Here is a 19,488-nt window from a genome sequence, read left to right on the forward strand (position 1 = left end):
TTTTGTTATATTTCAAGAGCAAATTTTATTGACTTCCCCCATAATCTGATTTAGATTTATGTAAAATGTGTCTCTCCCAAAAGAAATAACTAGGTTTTTCAATTCATTGGGTGGCATTACTTTTTGATGATTTCTTAATGCGAAAATTTTAAGAGATTTTTAGACAATTGTTTAAAATCATCATGACAACTAAATCAACTCAGTGTTTCCTTTGAGGTTTTCTGTCAGTTCTTATTTAAGGATTTGCTTATGTGCTCTTGGCTGACTAAAAACTCACTGCCACTGAGTTGATGCCAACTGTGGCTAACGTAATTTCACTTTTTCATACCCAAACTAAATCAAACCAAATCAATTGCCTTCGAGATGATTCTAGCTTGGCCTTGCGTTTTGCAGAATAGAATCTCACTTCATAGGGCTTTCATGGCTGTGAACTTATTCTTTCAGGGTGCCTATGGGTGGGCTAACCTGTCTGTGCTATCTGGAGGCTCAGACTAAATAAAATAACAAGTAAACATTGTTGAACTTCAAATGCTACTAATTGTTAAGTGCAAGTCATTCCTGGAAGTTGTCTTTATCTGTAGGTCTCTGGTGCTGCACCTCCTAGACCAGGAAGCAGTTTTGCGCATTTTGGGTTTGATGAACAACTCATGCACCAGATTCGGAAATCTGAGTACACACAGCCTACTCCAATACAGTGTCAGGTGAGTGGAAATGAAGTACAGTGGTATTCAATGACTGTAATGTGTTTTGCAAGCAAGGCAAAACATCAAAAGGATGTTTTATACAGAACTGTGTTGACATGGATAGGCAATATCCAAATACTTTGCTGTAACTTAGTCTTCAACTTTTTTTTTAATTAAGGGAAAATATAGCTTTAACGTACATGAAATTCAAGAGTAAATTATTTACCACTTCTCAGAACTTGCTAAGGGGCTGAGAATTGTTCCCTTACATATGATGCATAGTTTGAAAAAAGGATCATGAAGAAAACAGTTTGTTGGTGCTCAAGCCAACCTAAAAAAGTTTTGTAAATAGAATAACAATAATTAGGATGTCTGTATGTGACCTAAAATTTTATTACTGAAATCTATGAAAATCATCAATTTTGTTCCCTTCTCTTATATAGAATTCATTCATTCCTATACAGAAAATACCTTTTCTCTATAAATGAAGTAGTCTGCACCTTCTCAAGGAAAGAAAACGTTAAAATTTTAGCAGAGCTATTGTTATCAATATTAATTGCAATTTTTTCATCCCTATATTTCAAGGAAAGGGGAGTCATTCATATTCTTTAAATAGTGGCTGATTCACATGAAGAGAATAATAATTCTGTTTCCTTTGTAATCAAAAAGTTGATGGGAGGGTCAGGTGTGTGTATTCTGTAGTAGCTATGCATAGCCCAGGATATTTTTATTTTTTGGAAATGAGTGCCATTAGTCATTTATCTGGAATCCTGGTGTGATGCTATAGGATAAGCACTAGACTTGTAACTGCAAGATTGGTGGTTCAAACCCACCAGCTGCTTCTTGAGAACCCTATATAGGTCTCTGTGGGTTGGAACTGACTCATCATCACTTTGCAACAGTAATAATTGTCATTTGTCCTTCCTGAGAATTACCTTCAGTGCATTTTTGGAATTGAACTTTTAGGATGAATATGCTTCATTTTTCTCTCCAGGGAGTGCCTGTGGCATTAAGTGGTAGAGACATGATTGGTATTGCCAAAACAGGCAGTGGGAAAACTGCAGCCTTTATATGGCCCATGTTGATTCACATAATGGACCAGAAGGAATTGGAACCAGGTGATGGACCAATTGCAGTGATTGTGTGTCCTACTAGAGAGCTTTGTCAGCAGGTAAGTACTTTGTGTAGAATGCTCCCCTCCATGTGTGAACTAGCAGGGGACTGGTCAGTCCTTGGAAACTTTGGGCAGGTGTTCTGTGTTACACCAAATACCGCGTTTCTCTAGAAATAGCTATTTTAATAAAAGAGAAAAATGTTAATAGGGAATTGTACTACAAGCCCACGCTGTTTTTTTTCCTCCTGAGTTAATTCATTTTACATGGTATGAAAGCTAGGAAGTTTTAGGAAGAGAATTTGAAAAAAGAATTGTCCTTACTAGAGTTTAGATAGCTCTTTAAAATGCGATAATTATATTTTGCTTTCTATTAATTTACTTATTTATGAATAAAGTTTTGGTTTTTAAAACATGTGTTCTAACTTTTGATTTTCTGTGATGTTACACAGTATGCTTTTCAGAACTCTCTTTTGAGTAATAACAGGTCACAGTTTGTTAATACGTTATTAACAACTTTGTAGATCCATGCAGAATGTAAGCGGTTTGGCAAAGCGTATAACCTTCGGTCGGTGGCTGTGTATGGAGGAGGGAGCATGTGGGAACAGGCCAAGGCCCTTCAGGAAGGGGCAGAGATTGTTGTATGCACTCCCGTAAGTATGTCTTGGGTTCGAATGGCTTCTCGTATCTCTTGTTAAGTGCCATCAGGTGGGTTCTGACCCATAGGAATCCTGTATAGTGTTTCCGAGGAAATCTCTTAGTGTTAGACAAATGGTTAGTTATTAGAGGGAATTCCTTCTAAAACTGTTAAATCTAGCCCATGGCTTTGGGTGAAGTTTGATTGGTTAACTTTTAAATGGGGAATGCAGTGGCTCCATACAATAAACACTGGAATGAAAACAACAAGGTCCACGGTTTGAGCCTTCCAGCTGCTCCTTCTGAGAAAGATGAGGCTTTCTGCTTCCACGATTTAAAGCCTCAGAAACCCTGTACAGTGTGGCTATGAGTCGGAACTGACTCGATGGCACTTAACAACTTAAAAAACACTTGTCTAGTCTGTGGCTCCAAACTCCTCTTTAATTCAAATAGATTTTCATACTCTCCTAGAAAATCAGTCTGTGGTAACTGACAGCATCAAGAATAGAAAGAAATTCTGAGTCGCGTCAGAACAGTTTACGCAAGTTGTGTTCCGAACATTAAAGCCTATCACTAGGCTTTAAAGCAGGTTATTGCAGAAAGTCACAAAAGTGAGTCTGGCCACTTTCCCACAGACTTTAAATCCTAATTAATAATGTAAAGGAGAATCTAGCCAAGTTTTCAAAATTTCTGTTCTCTGGGGCTATGTAGTGGATACAGTTGGAGACTAGGTTGTTAGCACTTTTGTTAGCATCACAACTTTAGAATGTTCTTGTAAATCCTTTTAAATCTAACTACTCATTTTCTGGATCTGTAGGGGCGACTGATTGATCATGTGAAAAAGAAAGCTACCAATCTTCAAAGAGTGTCTTACCTTGTGTTTGATGAAGCAGATCGAATGTTTGACATGGGTTTTGGTATGCTTTAAGTACCAGTTATTTCTGTCTCCATCCTCTTGATAGAGTAGTTTTTTCTATGTATTTTTATTCTTGCTTATTTTTCTTTGTGTAAGAGAAGCTAAAACTACTCTTAGGTAGGTTTAGACTTTAAATGTTATATGTAGTTAAAGCCTTAGATGTTTTCAGGAAAAGTACAGTAGGCTTGATTGAGTTGAGGAAATCTGAGAGTGCTTTTGCATAAAGGAATATTTTTTCTTTTAGTCTTTGATTATGGTAGTCACACTCAGTGTTCATCAATTCAAGGTGTGTTCCTTTTTTGCTTCCTTCACTCAGTAGCCATTGAGTAGCCATTTTTATTGACTGGAACACCCCTCAGGTGTTGAAGGTAAAGTTGTGCCCATTTCACCATGGTATGTGCAGTAGTTTCCAAATTTCCTAAGTTATTATAACCTTCTATGAAGATTTTTGCTAAAATTACTTTTTCCAGGCCCCCCAAGTTGTAGTACTGGATTCCAGTATTAATTTTACTGTTCTGCTTCTTCCAGAGTACCAGGTGCGCTCCATAGCGAGTCACGTCCGTCCTGACAGACAGAGTATGTATGATGAAGCAAGTTTATTAAACCTCATTTATAAACACAGTAAACATTTAGTTAAAGTACTCATCGTTACAGAAGCAAAAATGATCATGTGTGTGCTGGTGAGAACCATAAAGGGATTATTAATGACTGACTGATCTGGAAAGGACATGGATGGAGATCATCGGGTAGACCCGATGCTAATTTTACAGATGAGAAAACCAAGGATCAGAGATTAAATGACTTGCCTTAATTTATACAATTTACCCATGAGTGGAGGCAAGCTACAGAACAGATGTGCTGGTGTGAAGTCAAGAGCCTTTTCCTGAACCATACTGACAGTCCATGTCTTAACTAAAAATGTAATAAAAAGAGAAAAGGGCAAATCTTTTTTTTCCTCCAGTGAATTAATTTTGTAACTAAATATAAAGTTTAGGTGGGTTTGTTTTTTAAAAATCTTGAGTAATTCTGAATGTCAGTAGGAATTTGACAGAGAAGTCCTATTGTTGCTTTAACAGAATGTGCTTTACCTTTTAGCTCTCCTATTCAGTGCAACTTTCCGAAAAAAGATTGAAAAGCTGGCCAGAGATATCTTGATGGATCCTATTCGAGTGGTGCAGGGAGATATTGGAGAGGTAACTCTAGTCAGGGTTGGAGGAGATGCCATTATGGAGGCATAGAATTAATTTTTCACAATTAAAACAATAATTATACTTTTCTGTTTTTGCAGATGAGGCTGCAGCGTTTTAGATTTGTTTTAAAATACACGTTTGCCCTCGGGTAGAGGTGGGACTGGGTATTAAGATGAAACAAGATTGGTAAAATGTTGATAATTGTTAAAGCTAGGCAATGACTACCTGAGAGTTGAGTTCATCTCACTTTTTTTTAATACTTGAAAGTTCCAATAATAAAACGTTTTTTTTTTTTTTTGAAAAAGCTAAAATAATAGTGCTTGCTCTAGAAGACTCTAAGTAAGGAGTTTTACTATATTAGAAATAATCTGAATATGTATATGAAAAAGAATTGCAAGGTATTGGGGCTTACAAATTATTAGTTATGTGGATACACCAGTGGAGATGAAGAGCAGAGTGAATGAAACGGAAGGGCAGTTTTGAGCTGGGCTTGCTCAGGGCTCTCAGGAGTGCAGAAAGCAACGATGATGCCTAGGCGGTCCTTGTTACGGGGCCTTGTGGCACTGACTGACTTCACAGTGACCTGTTTCCTTTCTTCCTTCTCAGGCCAACGAAGATGTCACCCAGATTGTGGAGATTCTCCACTCGGGGCCTAGTAAATGGAACTGGCTAACTCGGCGCCTGGTGGAGTTCACCTCTTCGGGAAGTGTCCTCTTGTTTGTTACCAAAAAAGCCAACGCTGAAGAGCTAGCCAGTAACCTGAAGCAGGAGGGTCATAATCTTGGGCTGCTCCATGGGGACATGGATCAGAGTGAAAGAAACAAAGTCATTTCAGACTTTAAGAAAAAAGACATCCCAGTCCTAGTGGCCACAGATGTTGCAGGTAGAGTTTGAATTTCTCTAATTAACTTGGGTTCCTGTTCAAAAACAGTGCTCTATGTTGTTGTAGATGTGAAGTATCAAGTTGTTTCCAACTTACAGTTACTCTGTATAGGGTTTCCAAGGAGCAGCTGGTGGATTTGAATCATGAACAGTGTGGTTAGCAGTCCAGTGCTTATTCCACAGCAGGATTCCTACTGTAGATGACCAAAGTATACTATCTGAGCCAGCTGGTGGAAGGCACACCTCATGGAGTGCATAGTGATTACAAATTAGAGCTCTGGGCCCCACTTTCCACTGACTGTCTCCTCTGGCCTATCCATTAAAGAATCCCTGCAGTTAGAGGGCACTTCAAAACAAAAAAACCTGTTATGGCAATAACATCATGGACTATGTGCCCTTGTATGTCTGAGTGTAGTATAGAACCTGCTGTCGAGTTTATCCCAATGCATAGTGAGGGTTTGTGAGACTGCAATTTTTTTAGGAGCAGAAAGCCTCATCTTTCTCCCACTTAGAGGCTGGTGGACTCAAACCACTGACCTTGTGGTGCTTATCCAGAAGAGCCACTGCACTCCTAAGCATAGTAGATGTGTGCATTGATTGTTTTGTAGGACCCACTGTATTTAAGGTCAGGTAGCATTTTTGAAGTATGGTTTTTATCTTTGTTCTGCCGAGTTTCAATGTTGTTGTTGTTAAGTGCTGTTGAGTCAATTCCGACTCATAGTCACCCTGTATAGGGTTTTCAAGGAGCAGCTGGTGAGCTTGAACCATCGACCTTGTAGTTCAGATGACTTTGCAGTCTGACACATACCAGGACTCTGCCGAGTTTCAATAGTCACACTTAAAATTTGCTGTTTTCTCCCCAAAAGGAGAAGACTCCAAGCTTCTAGACATATTTGATGCAAGTTTTAATTTTTTTCTATGCTAGTACGAGAGTGAAAGGAGCTCTGGTAGCGTAGTGGTTACGAATCGGGCTGCGAACCTTAAGGTCAGCGGTTTGAAACTACCAGCCGCTCCGCGGGAGAAAGATGAGGCTTTCTACTCCCGTAAAGATTTACACCCTCGGAAACCCTGTACAGGGTCGCTATGGGTCGGACCCGACTCGATGGCACTTAACAACAACAACAACAGTACGAGAGTGAAGGCATAGCAGGTTAGTATTAGCAGGCAGAAGACACAAGCCCCTTATACACTAGGTGGCCCTGCATGTCCTGCTCACCAAAGCCGGATACTGCCTCCAAGAAGGAAGCATAGACTGCACAGTTGGTTTGAACTGCAAGGTTGGTGGTTCAAGCTCACCTCTAGAGGGCCGCTATGGGTTGGAACAGACTTGACGGCACTTAACAACAACAACAACGAATTTCTGGTTACTTTAGTCTTGTGATTCTAGATAAATCATAAAGAGAATTTGGTTGATTTTTATTTCAGCTCGTGGTCTGGATATCCCTGCAATTAAGACTGTTATTAACTATGATGTGGCACGAGACATCGATACCCACACTCATAGGATTGGCCGCACAGGACGAGCTGGTGAAAAGGGTGTGGCCTATACCTTGCTGACCCCCAAGGACAGCAATTTTGCTGGCGATCTTGTCCGGAACCTGGAAGGAGCCAATCAGCACGTTTCCAAGGAACTCCTAGATCTGGCCATGCAGGTGAGGGACTAGACTCTCCAGATTGTGAAGTCCAGCAAGCATAAGGAAAATACTAGAAATTTGATAAAAGTTGGGAGGGGTCTAGTGTTAGAATGCTGTTCCTTTTTGTGCTGAAATCTCTTCTGTACCTGCTGCCCTTAGCACATTTAGGAGTGAATTTAATCTCAAAGATGGCTACTATTATCCCTACTGCCTTTCCTCCCAAAAATGTTATCTTTTTAAAAAACAAGAAACTTAAAAAACTGGCGGTAGGTGCTTGCCAATAAGTCGATTTAAATTCATAGTAACCCATGTGACAGAGTAGAAGAGCCCCATAGGATTTTCTTGGCTGTAATCTTTACAGAAGCACATCATCAGAGCTTTCTCCTATAGAGCTATCGCTTGAGTTCAAATCACTGACCTTTCAGTTAGCAGCTGAGTGCTTAACCACTGTGTCACCAGGGCTCCTTGTTCCTCAAACTTTTGATACTGGTCACCCCCTTCTGGGTGTGCTCTGGTCCAGAACTTCGTGAGATCCTCCACCAAATGAAATCTCGAGTTACCTCAATATATGGGGTCTTAAGGTTGCAAATTTACAGTATACTAAATAGCCTTTGAGGTTAGTCGGCATGCAAAACACATGTTCCAAAGGTAGAAACTCTTGTGTTTGTCAAATTCATAGACCAGCACATAAAGCAGCGTAGTGTAGTGCTGCCGGACTGCAGGCTCTGGGAGTAAAGAGCTCACGCTCAGAGGATCTGCAGAGACTTCCTGGGCACTCACAGTTGTTGCTTACCTGAGCTGATGCCACCTGTCAGCACTCCATTTTGATGGTACTATGTGATGGTTGGATAAACCTTTAACCTTCCCAGAGATGTTCCCATACTTAGAAGGAATAAATGTGATTAGTAGTTCTCTGGCAGTGATCAAGTTCAATGAAAACTTTCAGGCTCTACGGGTCAGTAAAGTTTATATTTGTGTGGCTACCAGTCCTCTTGGAATCTGTCCCTAGAGCAGAACCTAACAAGCTTTGCCTCCATTTTATCCTCTACTTCTTAACCTACCCAGGTCATTAAAAGCTCCATATGTATATATATATATATATATATATAAACTTTTATTGTGAATTATGTGATAGTTTACATGGGAGAATATTAGCTTTACATTCGTCCTTAGCTTTACGTTCGTCTTATTGTATATTGTTACATTGTCATGGTTACAATCCCTCCATCAACCAACCAAAGGGTATCTATACACCGCAAGCCTGCCCGCTGGTTGTCAGCTCTTTGCCTTCATCTCTGGTGTCACTGCTTCTCTGGGTAGGGTCCCGCACTCTGCTCTTCTCCCTTGATGGTCCCAGACTGCAAAGTCAACCACTCCCCTCCTTTTGCTACGAAACTTTGTTTACCTTTACATTTCCAACCCTCACAGTCAGTCCTGATAGTAATTATTCACTATTGTATCACATGAGTGCTATTCCCATCTCCTTTTATGAGTCCCGCCCAGACAGATTGGATACTACTACGTGGAGACATTCTACCTTCCTCCACGCCCTCTGGTTCTAGGCTCCCTCTTGAAAGCTTATAAGCCAGTCACTTCTTGCCTTTGTAGCCCTCCCATTTTGGATAGCCAGTGTCCAAGTTGCCCATCCCTGTCTACCCTGTGTATGGAGGGGGTGGGAATGATCCTCACCCTCTTTTGAGCTACTGCATCCAAGGAGCTCTGGTAGTGTAGCGGTTACGGATTGGGCTGTTAACCTCAGGATCAGCAGTTCGAAAGAGGAGGCTTTCTGCTCCCGTGAAGATTTACAGCCTCAGAAACCCTGTACGGGGTCGCTATGAGTTGAACTGACTCCATGACACACAACAACAACATCCACAGGTGTATCAAATTGTATCAGATTACTCTTTTTTTAAAAGCTCCATATTTTTATGTCAGTGGTATGTACACATTGAAAATTAGGTAAGCAGTGCTTAAGGAAGTTGAAGTGGCCCGAGTGAGTCGGCTGTATGGGATTTCTCTCCTCACTTTCCTTCTCTTAGGCCTGAAGGGAAGAGTGGTGAAGGCAGCTGTTAATAAGGATCTATCTAACCTTTGTATTAGCTAAAGATGAAACAGAAAGTCGTCCCTCCCATTTAATTACTTCTTGGATCTTGTCTTCTTCCTCTGGCCTAATTTTGAATTGTGTTCAATGTAGAATGCTTGGTTTCGGAAATCCCGCTTCAAAGGTGGAAAAGGCAAAAAGCTCAACATTGGAGGTGGAGGCCTAGGATATCGGGAGCGGCCTGGCCTGGGCTCCGAGAACACGGTGAGTGCAGACCACAGTGATGCCCTTGGGTTGATGTGAGTCCTGATGTTCCTATGAAACCTTAGTGACCAGTGAGTCTAGTGCTGCTGTTCGTGTTGTGAGCCTGCTGAGTTCGTTCTGCTCAGGACAGCAGTGTACAGCAGCAGTACTTCTCACATTGTGGTCTGAGAACTGGATGGAAATACAGGCCCCAGCCCTGCTGCATCAGAACCGCTGGCCGTGGTTCTGCTCCTTAGGAAGCATTGCCGTGGAATGACTCGGGTAGCTGTAGCTAACGTGGACATGGTTCCTGCATTCCATAGGAAACCTCCTCAGAGAGGCAGGAAGGAACTAGCTTTTTCCTCACAAGCCAGGTTTTAACAGCTTACTCTGACTGGCTTTTTAACAACCCTTGTTTTCTGTCACTTTGATTCCTAAACCAGAAAGGAAGCTGCCAGGCTACTTTCCTGGATAATTATAAGTTAACTGATGTTTTTGATTTAAAATATTTTCTCATGTTACAGTGATGATGATGACAGCTTCTTAACTATGACTAAATGCCAGGGCCATTCTAAGCAATCACATGGATTAACTCAAGACTTCACAATAGCTTAGTGAGACTAAATACAGAGGGATTCAGGGTTACCCGACTGAGACCCTTCCTGGTCTGGATTCAGAGCTCAAATTGCCTCATGGTCCTTTCATTTTTAACAGAGTTTCTGCCTAATTGAATAGGATTAATTCTTAGAAATAGAGTTAAAGGATCTAAGCATTTAAAAATGATTTTTTAATCACTACATCTTCTTCAAAGCCTAAGTAACTGTGCAAATTCCCAGTACCTCCAGTATTGAAGCCCAAAAGTGTGGCAGCAAGTGTTCCTACTCATCTGTTCTCAGGGATGTGTCTCCTTATGTTTTAGGACCGAGGAAGTAACAACAATGTCATGAGCAATTACGAAGCTTACAAGCCCTCCACAGGAGCGATGGGAGATCGGCTGACCGCAATGAAAGCAGCCTTTCAGGTCTGAGACAAGAATTTCATTCAAGTATTTACCACAGTTAGCTGGGGCATGATGGGGAGGCTGTCTTCCACAGACAGTAGCTGCATTTGTGGGATCAATGCTAGGATTTTCGTTGCTTGGATTTTGAATGTAAACTTAGAAGTAACTTAACATGGAGAAAAGGGAGAGCCCAGGGACAGCACTCCTGCTGAGAGTAGTGGACGTCATTCACACCCAGAGCCCAGGATCTGCGCTCCCTCCCGGCTCAGCAGCCAGCGGTGCTGCCTGCCTCAAGGGCTGCTGTAAGCTGGGAGAGTCAGAGTCACTTTTGGAGAAATATATTCATATTCACATTAATAATGCTGAACAGGAAAGAGCCACCGTTGATCAATGGTGAAGGACTTGGCTGCTAACTGAATCGTTGGTGGTTTGAGCCCACTAGCTGTTCCACGGGAGAAAAGAACTAGCATAAAGATTTACAGGCTGGAAACGGAATAAGTAGTCTTAGTCAGGTTTTGCTGTAAAACTGTAAGAACTTTGTGGATTTTGGGATTGCAAATAATGGATAGCAGACTCTATATGTTGAATTGCTTTGTTTTACCCAAGTTTTAGAAGTGAAGTGAAGTACATTGAGGTCCATTTCTCCACAAAGATCCCTGGCCTTTCCTGACACTGTAGTCATAGTGCCAAGATAGCATATTGAAGAATTTGTAAACTTATGTAAAACTTCCTCACTGACTCTCCTGTGTTTGTTTTTTTCTTCTTATAGTCCCAGTATAAGAGTCACTTTGTGGCTGCCAGTCTAACCAATCAGAAGGCTGGAAGCTCTGCTGCAGGGGCAAGCGGATGGACTAGTGCAGGCAGTTTGAATTCTGTTCCAACCAATTCAGCCCAGCAAAGCCACAGCAGCCCTGACAGCCCCCTCACCAGTGCTGCCAAGGGCATCCCAGGCTTTGGCAATACAGGGAACATCAGCAGTGCCCCAGTGACCTACCCTTCTGCTGGAGCGCAGGGAATCAACAACACAACTTCAGGGAATAACAGCCGCGAAGGGATTGGGGGTGGCAATGGGAAAAGAGAGAGATACACTGAGAACCGGGGGGGAAGCCGCCATAGTCATGGAGAGAGTGGCAATCGGCATGGCGACAGCCCGCGGCATGGTGACGGTGGTCGCCATGGAGAAGGATATCGCTACCCAGAAAGTGGTGGCCGTCATGCTGATGGCCATCGGCATGGGGAGAACAGGCACCGACACGGGGAAAGCCGGGGTGCAAACGATGGGCGCAATGGTGAAAGCAGGAAAGAAGGTTGTAATCGTGAGAGCAGGATGGACCCCAAGATGGACAGCAGCAAGACGGACAACAAGATGGACAGCAAGACAGATAAGACAGCTGATGGTTTTGCTGTCCCTGAGCCACCCAAACGCAAGAAGAGTCGATGGGACAGTTAGAGGGTATGTGTGGAAACATGAAATGCTCATCTTTAATTTTATTTTTAGAAAGTCTGGTAACTATGTGTCTCAGGGCTGTTTTAGAGCCCAAGATGTCAGAACGTTCTACTCCTTAGTGGAGAGCTGGAGCTTGGAGACATTACCCTTTCATCTGAATTACTTTTCTGAGATTTCTTAGGAAGCCGTTTTGGTCCTTGGAAGCAATGAGAGCTGGGCAGCGTTTGGCTCTGGATGTGTTGTCAGGAGGGTCAGTAGAGGGTATCTTGAAAGGAGCCTTAAAGCTCATTCTGGGTTTATATTACACGTAGCTTGTATTTTCCACTAAAATCCCACCTTGTAAACATCTACCAACAGAATTCTTTTCCTAACCGTGTCAGTCCCTTTTTAGGAGTTGGCTTCTTCAAAAGCCGTGAGGTTAGTGATGAGGACAGAAGCAGTTTGGTGGCTCCAGGCATTGTGGGACAGGGAAATGTCTGATTCTAAGTGGGGTGGATGCTCCGGTTCCCCTGCTAGGCTTGTGTCCAGCCCTGAGACACAGAGGTGGCAGGCAGCAGCCTTTCCTCCAGATGGAGGCCTTGAGGTTCTAAGCTGCTCTGACTAAATGCCAGAACTGGCCCTGGAAACTGCTCCAAGGTCACTCTGGTCTGCGATGTGTTGCAAATTTAAACATCTTAAAAACACAAGACAAAGAACAGCTTTTAAGGTGTCTTCATTTCATTGTTTTTTTTGTTTGTTTTTTAACTTGCCACATGGTAGAAAAATCTTTTGCTGAAATAATTTTGATGATTTTTGTTCTAGTTTATACAAGGAAAAGAAATATACAAAACTCAAATTTCGTGACTTTGTGAAGGTTTCTTTAAAATGTGCATTCCTTTCTGCTTGCTCTAGTAAACGTTTTACTACTGGGACATGTGGACTGTTTGTCATTTCTACTTCATGCAGCTTAGTGACCATAAATTTAGAACAGTACATCACAGAATGTGTGTAGTCAAAATAAAAGCTTTATTTACCTTAACAGTGATAGAACTGGGAGAAGACTTGAGTTTCACTTGTCCCCACAGACAAGACTACAAGAAATGCCACCTGACAATGACTTTCCCCTTACTTAAAAGGTTTGACTGGTTTCCTCCAGTGCTCACGGCATTCCAGCCAGGCTTTAATGAAGTCTCTTTCAGCTGGGAGGGTACCACTCACACCAGGAGAGTTCCATTGACCCTCACTCCCCTAATTTTTTCAGACAACTGCAGTACAACCAAGGGCAGGGTCTGCTCCAGTCTTCACAGACCTGGATCCAGGCGCTGTTTACTTCCGCTTGTGCTTTTTCTTCTGCTCCTTACGTTGGAGGGCTCTTTGGTCCTTCTTCATCCTTGAGTCCACCACCTTGAAATGGCCTCTGACTCCAGCTGGCCGGCGCACTTTGCGACCCACACCTCTTTTGGCTACAACATAGGTGACTTGATGCTTTTCCTTGCCAAGCCCAGCCTTCTTGTAGAGACTTCGCAGCTGTGCCATCTTCTCCCGTTCTGAGATATCCACTGTGTTCACCACAGCTTCTGCCTTCTTCTTGGTCTGCTCCAGTTTCTTCAGCATCTGTGAGGGGGCCTCTGTCACATAACCTCATCTTCGTACCTGTCCCACCCACCCCAACTTCAACAGGTACCACTACTTACCCTCCGTTTCTTTCTGGCCTTAGCCTCAGCCACTTTCTTGATGGGACGGGCATTAATTTCCCGCCAGCGTTTCCGGTAATGTTCTACTTCCTTCTTGTCAATGGGTAACTGTCTTATCCTGTGCTGCTTTTCTTCCTGCACAAACCACTCAGGAAGCTCATCCTCATCCTCATTGAACGTATACCTGCGGCAGAGGGGCCAATCACAACCTTCTAGAACAGGGGTGGAAAATGTCTGGCCCTGCCAAGGCAACCACTGTTCCAGCCATCACATTAGGGGTGAGTTAATCAATTAAATGGTTGACCAAATGTAATAGGCTAATTATTAAGTTGATAATTTCATAAGGCCCATGAATGTTATAAATTTTGGCGAGAAACCAACGACTTAATCTCCCTGCCCTGCGCCTCTTGTAGTTTTCTGAGCCCCTTACCTGCTGAAGGAGTTGTCTATGAGGTCTCTCTTGGCCTTTTTGGAAGAGACAATAACAGCACCTAAAGCAAGGCCTTCGGGGTCCAGTATCTGATGTTTGACTAGAGAGGGAAGGAGCCAAGTAAAACACCAACTAACTCCCAAAGCAAAAACTTCCAGTCACCCCTCCTACTCCACTAGGGACAAAGCTCTTACCTGGGTCCTCAATAGGTACAACTTCAAACCCATCGTCATCTGATTTAGGCCCCCGGTTCCGCTTCTTACCTTGGGGGCGTTCCCTAAAGCAGAAACAAAGGTGAACACTGTTGCTGTGCCAGAGACTACACTCCCACCTCACCCCATCCCCAGGAACCTGCAGCCCCAGCTTTGAGACTCACCCCCAATCACTCACCTCTCTGCATCCTCACTGCTACTGCTATCGCTGTCTGAACTGTCACTTTCTTCTCCTTTAGCGACAGTGGCAGCCTCTGCCACCGAAGGAGCTCCAGTCTCCTTAGGAGCCTCATTTTGGCCCCGGGGAGACTTTCTCCCAGTCTTCAAACTTGAAGGTGGCCGCTGCTGCTCTTGCCCCTTGCGACGACTCTCATAAACCAGCTGGGCCTGACCGATCTCCAGGGCCTCATCAGCATCATCCTCAATCCCATCAAAGCCCACCTGGACATGAGGGATCTTTAGCTCTCCTTCTCCAAGGACAACCCGTTCCCTATCTAACTTGGCCCTCCTCTACCTCTTCATACCTTTGAGAACCACAGGCTGGCCTGTTCTTCCTGTAGCACTGCTTTTTCCTCTAGAGGTACCAGCAATGGGTTCTCTTCTCCCTCCTCCTCTTTCTCATCTTCTACTTCAGCAAACTGCACACTGTAGATCCAGAGGTGAAAGGTCAGTGTCCTGGCGGTCTTGCTTCCCTACCCCTCCTCTGGCAATACCAGGACTCCAGCTCAAGGCTCATGCCAACCACTCTTCTGCTCACCGCTTTTGGTCCCTTGGACCCTGATGTCCCCCTCCTCCTGCTAGCTCCTCCAGATCCAGGTCACTGTCCAGAGAAGCATCATCATCATCGTCCTCAGCATCTGAGACATAGATGTCATCTCTTGGCAGATCGGACAGAAACGTGTCTGCAGCGCTCATGTCCCCTTGTGCTACTTCCGCTAACAACTAAAGGGTAACAGACACAGGAGATCAAATGTGTTTAAATGGGATGTTGGGATTTTTTCTTTTCTGGGTCTGCTCTCTTATAATTGATCTTCAACGTCACTAGGAAACCCACTATGACAGATGCCTATCTCCTTTTACCAACGGGGGGCGGAGGGGGAAGGCGCTTGGGCACAAGGAAGTGACTTCTTCCATCCTTCTCAATGGTAGAACAAACATGTTTTATGGTAGGTAAAGTATTCCATACCTTGTTGGTAAGTGCCATTAAGTTGGTTCTGACCCATAGACACCCTGTATAGGGTTTCCAAGGAGCAGCTGGTGACCTTGAACCACCACCCTTGCAGTTCAAACTGCTTCGCAGTCTGACGCATTGACCCACAATGCCACACCAGGAATCCACGCTTTACACAGCATCAAATCTTACAATGTTGCCACTTCTCCTTAAATACTTCAGTAATCCTGAAAAAACCCAAATCCACTGCCATTGAGTTGATTCTGATTCAGAGCAACCCTGTGTAGCATGACTGGGGAATTGACGGTTGCTACACAGGCAACAGCAGTTCAGCCATCACAATACCAGCTAACCTCACACACCTCACCAAAGAGAAGCAGTTTCAGTTATCACATTTGTTGTTGCTATTAAGCGACCCTGTATAGGGTTTCCGAGGAGCAGCTGATGAGTTTGAACCACTGACTTGAACTTCAAACCGACCTTTCGTATCCTACAGTGCCGCACCAAGACTCCTTCATATTGTTTCCATTCAGTAAAGTAGCCCGAGCGGCAAAACGAACATCATCCAGCAGCTTAGTGCAGCAGGCGCTCTAAACCAGAAACCAAGGCACGTGGCTCGCCTCTGAGGTGCCCTGGCTGCATCTCCTGTCCCTTTACATTTCTGCGGGGTGCCTCCGAGCTAGTTACGACGAAATCGCTCTCGTACTCACGCTCGGATTTACCCACCGCCATCCAGTAGATCCCAACTCACCAAAGCCTGCCTTCTGTCGCCCCAACCTAAGTCTTCCTAACTTCACTTTGTGTTCTTGTCCTTAGATACACAAGGCATCTGTTATTTCCCCTAGCTTCCTCACCACATCAGTTTATGGACGAAGACAGCAAGCATGACCTAGGATCATTCGGCCACATGTAAAATCATATCCAAGACCTCCTAGACTTGATCACCTACAGCCCCTCAGCCCCACCCACCTGGTGACCACGGATGGTGCGCAGGGAGAACATGCCCGTTTCACCCTCATCTGCGATGGAAACCCCAGGCAGATCCATCTTCAGCTCCACACGCTCCCGCTGCTTTCTCTGCTCTCGAAGCAGCTTCTTTTTCTTTCTGAGGGGATGGAGTTGTGGAATTGAAACTTTATTGTGCCCAGCTCTGAAGATCCCCACTGCACGCCCTGAACTATCCCCACTGCACGCCCTGAGCTCTCCCCTCTTCACACACTGTGGAATGCTGGGGGGAAGAGGGCTCCCTAAGCTCTTTCCCAGCTTCCCCTCACCTCTTCAGCTCTGCCACCTCCTGGGCCTTCATCTCTGCCAGGGTCTGGTTCAGTTGTTCCTCCTCTTCCTCCTCCTTAGAGGGTTGCCTTCTGGTCCCAGCTAATGACTCTTCCTCATCACCTTCTTCCTCTTCCTCTCCAGAGCTGAGGCTGACAAAATAGTCCAGGGAGTTTGGTTATTTCCCCAGGTGCTTCTCCAGAACACCCAGTCAAGACCCACCTGGCTTTGGTTCTCTCCTCACCTGATGTCCAGTGCCTTTGCCTGCTCTTTCAGCTTCTTGGCCACATATCGCCGAAGCTTCGTTCTCCAGTTCAGCAGGGACCTGCTCCAGAAATTCCATCATTGATCGAGCTCTCTTCTTCTCTGTCCCTAACCCCAGCCCAAATCTCTAGCATGGCAGCATTCCCTTCGAAGGTCTTTTCCTGCCTCCAGAGCTCCTGGTACCTGTACACCCAGCCTATACCTGAGCTCTTTGCGCCCCAACACTTTGATATCCTGACAGCATGCCTGGATGTCCTCAGTGGTAGCCGGATGCTGTGTCAACTCTTCATCATCCAGTGAGATCTATTTGTAAAGAGAGAAGTCAGGGGTAACTCACAGACCGTGTTTCTGGGGCTCCCCTTTACTCCTCAAGTCTGAAGACTCACTTCGCTGGCCTTGGAAAGGAAGTCAACTGGGTTGGCAGCTCGGAGAAAGTCGGTGACTGAGGCACGATGATAGAGGGTGAGGTCACCCTCAGCATACCCTTCAGCCTTAGAGGAAGAGAGGGAAGGTAAGCAGGCCCTCCCTAGCGTCTAGGAACCACCAGCCAACCTCTGGAGTTCCACGGCCTGTAGGTGGCCCCATTTCTCAAACACACCTTTGGCTTTTTTTTAGTCACCAACTCAGTAACACTCTTGGCCTGAACTTCTACCTCCTTGAAGGCAAATTTGGGGTCAAAGAATTTACTGTCCACCTTGTCAGGAGCCAGGAATCCTAGAAGGAGATAATATTTTTAAAGCGAGCCTTGGGAAGACTGAGTCAAGAGAAAATAGGAAGTGATGCCCACCCTGGCAGACTACAAAGATCTCCGCAGATTCATGGCGAGAGGCTTGTGGCTTGGTGGCCTGGACACGGCGGAACAGCTGCTGGAAGATCCAGAGCAGGGGCTGATAGTCGCGGGAGCGGAAAACCTTTGTGATGAAGGAGCCGCCACGAGCCAGAAAATCACAAGCCAACCGCAGAGCCATCAGTGTCAGATGGGCTGCGGAACAGAGACAGTCATCTGAGGGCTTCCTCAGCCTGCAAGGGCATGACCACCTCCACACCCATCACTGTAGCCTACCAGGCACCTTGTGAGTAAGCATCATGGACCCAGCTAGCCCCAACATTGGGTGCCCCATCATTGAGCACAACATCAACCTTCCAAGTCTTCAGCTCCTTCCTCAGGGCCTAGAGATAAGGAGAGATGGCAAGAAGCACAGGTAGGGCTAGGAACCGAGTCCCCAGGCCAGTCATTGGTGAGTAACCGCCAAGCACCAATCCTGGGCCAGGCGCAGGACACACCACGGTGAACAGAAACACCACACACTGGAAAAGGCTTCACTGATGAACATCTCTGTCCTTCCCACAAACCCTGACTCTGAACAGGCTGAAATGGACATTAGCACTACCTGAGTCTTGTCATATAGACATCACATAGTCACTACTTCCAAACCCAAGAACACACTGCTGTCCAGTCGCTTCTGACTCATAGTGATCCTACAGGACAGTACAACTGCCCCATAGGATTCCCAGGGCTGTGTGGCTCTGTAGGAGCAGCACTGGTAGGTAGTTCAAACCCACCACGTGCTCCCTGGAAACCCTATACAGAGTCACTTATGAGTGGGAATAAAGCACTTTACAAGAACAAACCTTTATGGGAGCCTCATCTCATTCCTGTGGCATAGATGGTAGGCTCAAACCACAGACCTTTTGGTTAGCAGGCCAAACACTTAACCCACTGTGCCACCAAGGCTCCTTAGTCACTGTTAAGTGACGTTGAGTTGTTTCCAACTCAGCAAAGCCATATAGGGTTTCAGAGGAGCCGCCAGTGGGTTTGATCTGCTGGCCCTTGTGGTTCACAGTCCAGTGCTGACCCTACAGTGCCGGATAGGAGTCCTGAGCAGGGTAAATGGGGAGAATCTTGCCTTCAGGGATTCTCGAAGAGAGGGGCATGAATGTCTGCACACGTTGGAGACAGGAGAAAGAATCCTTTTACCTGTCGACAGCGATCTGTGGTGATGTCTTCCTGGAGAGTCACCACATTCGGGAGAGGCTTGATTGGAACCAGGTCCACGCCTAGGAAAAAGCAGTTTAGAGGATTCCAAAGAGTTTCCACAAGCAAAATGGAAGAACAGATTTAGGAGGTCATATTTCCACACCCTGACACACCAGAAGAATCACCTGTCACTCACCCACTATAAGACTGGACACAGGCATAAACTTGGCAGCCACTTGCAGCCTGTAAATGCGATTTAAAAAACACTCAGGCCCATCCTTTCACCTCCCGAGACCCTGCAATGTAGCTCCCCCTGGTGAGAAGTCACCAGAATGTGTCATTGGGTAGACGTTCCAGGTCTCTTCTTTCCCACGAAGGAAGGAAACGGGCAAGATTTAGGAAAGGTTTATGCGTGGAGCTTGAGACTTGGGATCCCTCCCAAGGCCGAAACCCAGAAAGCCGCCTGCAGAAGCGACCGGCTGCGTACCATCCCCCTGGCGCGGCACACAGGTCCAGTAAGGCTCGGGCTTTCTGCAGGAACTGGAAGCGGCGATTGAGCTGGATCAGCTTAAAAGCCGAACGGGAGCGGTAACCTAGGGGCAGCGACAAAGCAATGAGGTCCACTTTACCAGTGGGATCTCTCCGGAGCCTCTCAACCCATCACCCCATCTGCATAAGTTGTTGTTGTTAATTGCCTTCGAGTCG

The 19,488-nt window shown here is 45.0% G+C and overlaps 2 protein-coding genes across 2 annotated transcripts in view; one reads left to right on the plus strand and one right to left on the minus strand.

Moving 5' to 3' along the window:
- The window catches only part of DDX42 (DEAD (Asp-Glu-Ala-Asp) box helicase 42), a 49,139-nt gene extending 36,445 nt beyond the window's left edge, over positions 1–12,694 (plus strand). The window contains exons 8-18 of the mRNA XM_006833574.1: positions 582–701; positions 1,678–1,854; positions 2,319–2,447; positions 3,248–3,347; positions 3,875–3,922; positions 4,442–4,539; positions 5,143–5,419; positions 6,844–7,070; positions 9,247–9,357; positions 10,256–10,357; positions 11,106–12,694. Of these exons, the coding sequence (XP_006833637.1) occupies positions 582–701; positions 1,678–1,854; positions 2,319–2,447; positions 3,248–3,347; positions 3,875–3,922; positions 4,442–4,539; positions 5,143–5,419; positions 6,844–7,070; positions 9,247–9,357; positions 10,256–10,357; positions 11,106–11,786 (2,070 nt within the window). The 3' untranslated portion in view covers positions 11,787–12,694. The remainder of the gene's footprint in view (positions 1–581; positions 702–1,677; positions 1,855–2,318; positions 2,448–3,247; positions 3,348–3,874; positions 3,923–4,441; positions 4,540–5,142; positions 5,420–6,843; positions 7,071–9,246; positions 9,358–10,255; positions 10,358–11,105) is intronic.
- A 394-nt stretch (positions 12,695–13,088) lies between these two features.
- Positions 13,089–19,488, minus strand: part of FTSJ3 (FtsJ homolog 3 (E. coli)) — a 6,740-nt gene continuing 340 nt past the window's right edge. Inside the window, exons 2-19 of the mRNA XM_006833575.1 lie at positions 19,271–19,376; positions 18,980–19,026; positions 18,784–18,863; positions 17,876–17,975; positions 17,593–17,787; positions 17,404–17,519; positions 17,192–17,296; positions 17,008–17,108; positions 16,786–16,866; positions 16,544–16,693; positions 16,239–16,374; positions 14,856–15,040; positions 14,623–14,743; positions 14,277–14,539; positions 14,081–14,163; positions 13,887–13,986; positions 13,457–13,640; positions 13,089–13,376 (exon numbers count right to left, since the gene is read on the minus strand). Of these exons, the coding sequence (XP_006833638.1) occupies positions 13,089–13,376; positions 13,457–13,640; positions 13,887–13,986; positions 14,081–14,163; positions 14,277–14,539; positions 14,623–14,743; positions 14,856–15,040; positions 16,239–16,374; positions 16,544–16,693; positions 16,786–16,866; positions 17,008–17,108; positions 17,192–17,296; positions 17,404–17,519; positions 17,593–17,787; positions 17,876–17,975; positions 18,784–18,863; positions 18,980–19,026; positions 19,271–19,376 (2,441 nt within the window). The remainder of the gene's footprint in view (positions 13,377–13,456; positions 13,641–13,886; positions 13,987–14,080; positions 14,164–14,276; positions 14,540–14,622; positions 14,744–14,855; positions 15,041–16,238; positions 16,375–16,543; positions 16,694–16,785; positions 16,867–17,007; positions 17,109–17,191; positions 17,297–17,403; positions 17,520–17,592; positions 17,788–17,875; positions 17,976–18,783; positions 18,864–18,979; positions 19,027–19,270; positions 19,377–19,488) is intronic.

This window comes from Chrysochloris asiatica, unplaced genomic scaffold, assembly GCF_000296735.1.
Source record: "Chrysochloris asiatica unplaced genomic scaffold, ChrAsi1.0 scaffold00007, whole genome shotgun sequence".
Classification (NCBI taxonomy): domain Eukaryota; kingdom Metazoa; phylum Chordata; class Mammalia; order Afrosoricida; family Chrysochloridae; genus Chrysochloris; species Chrysochloris asiatica.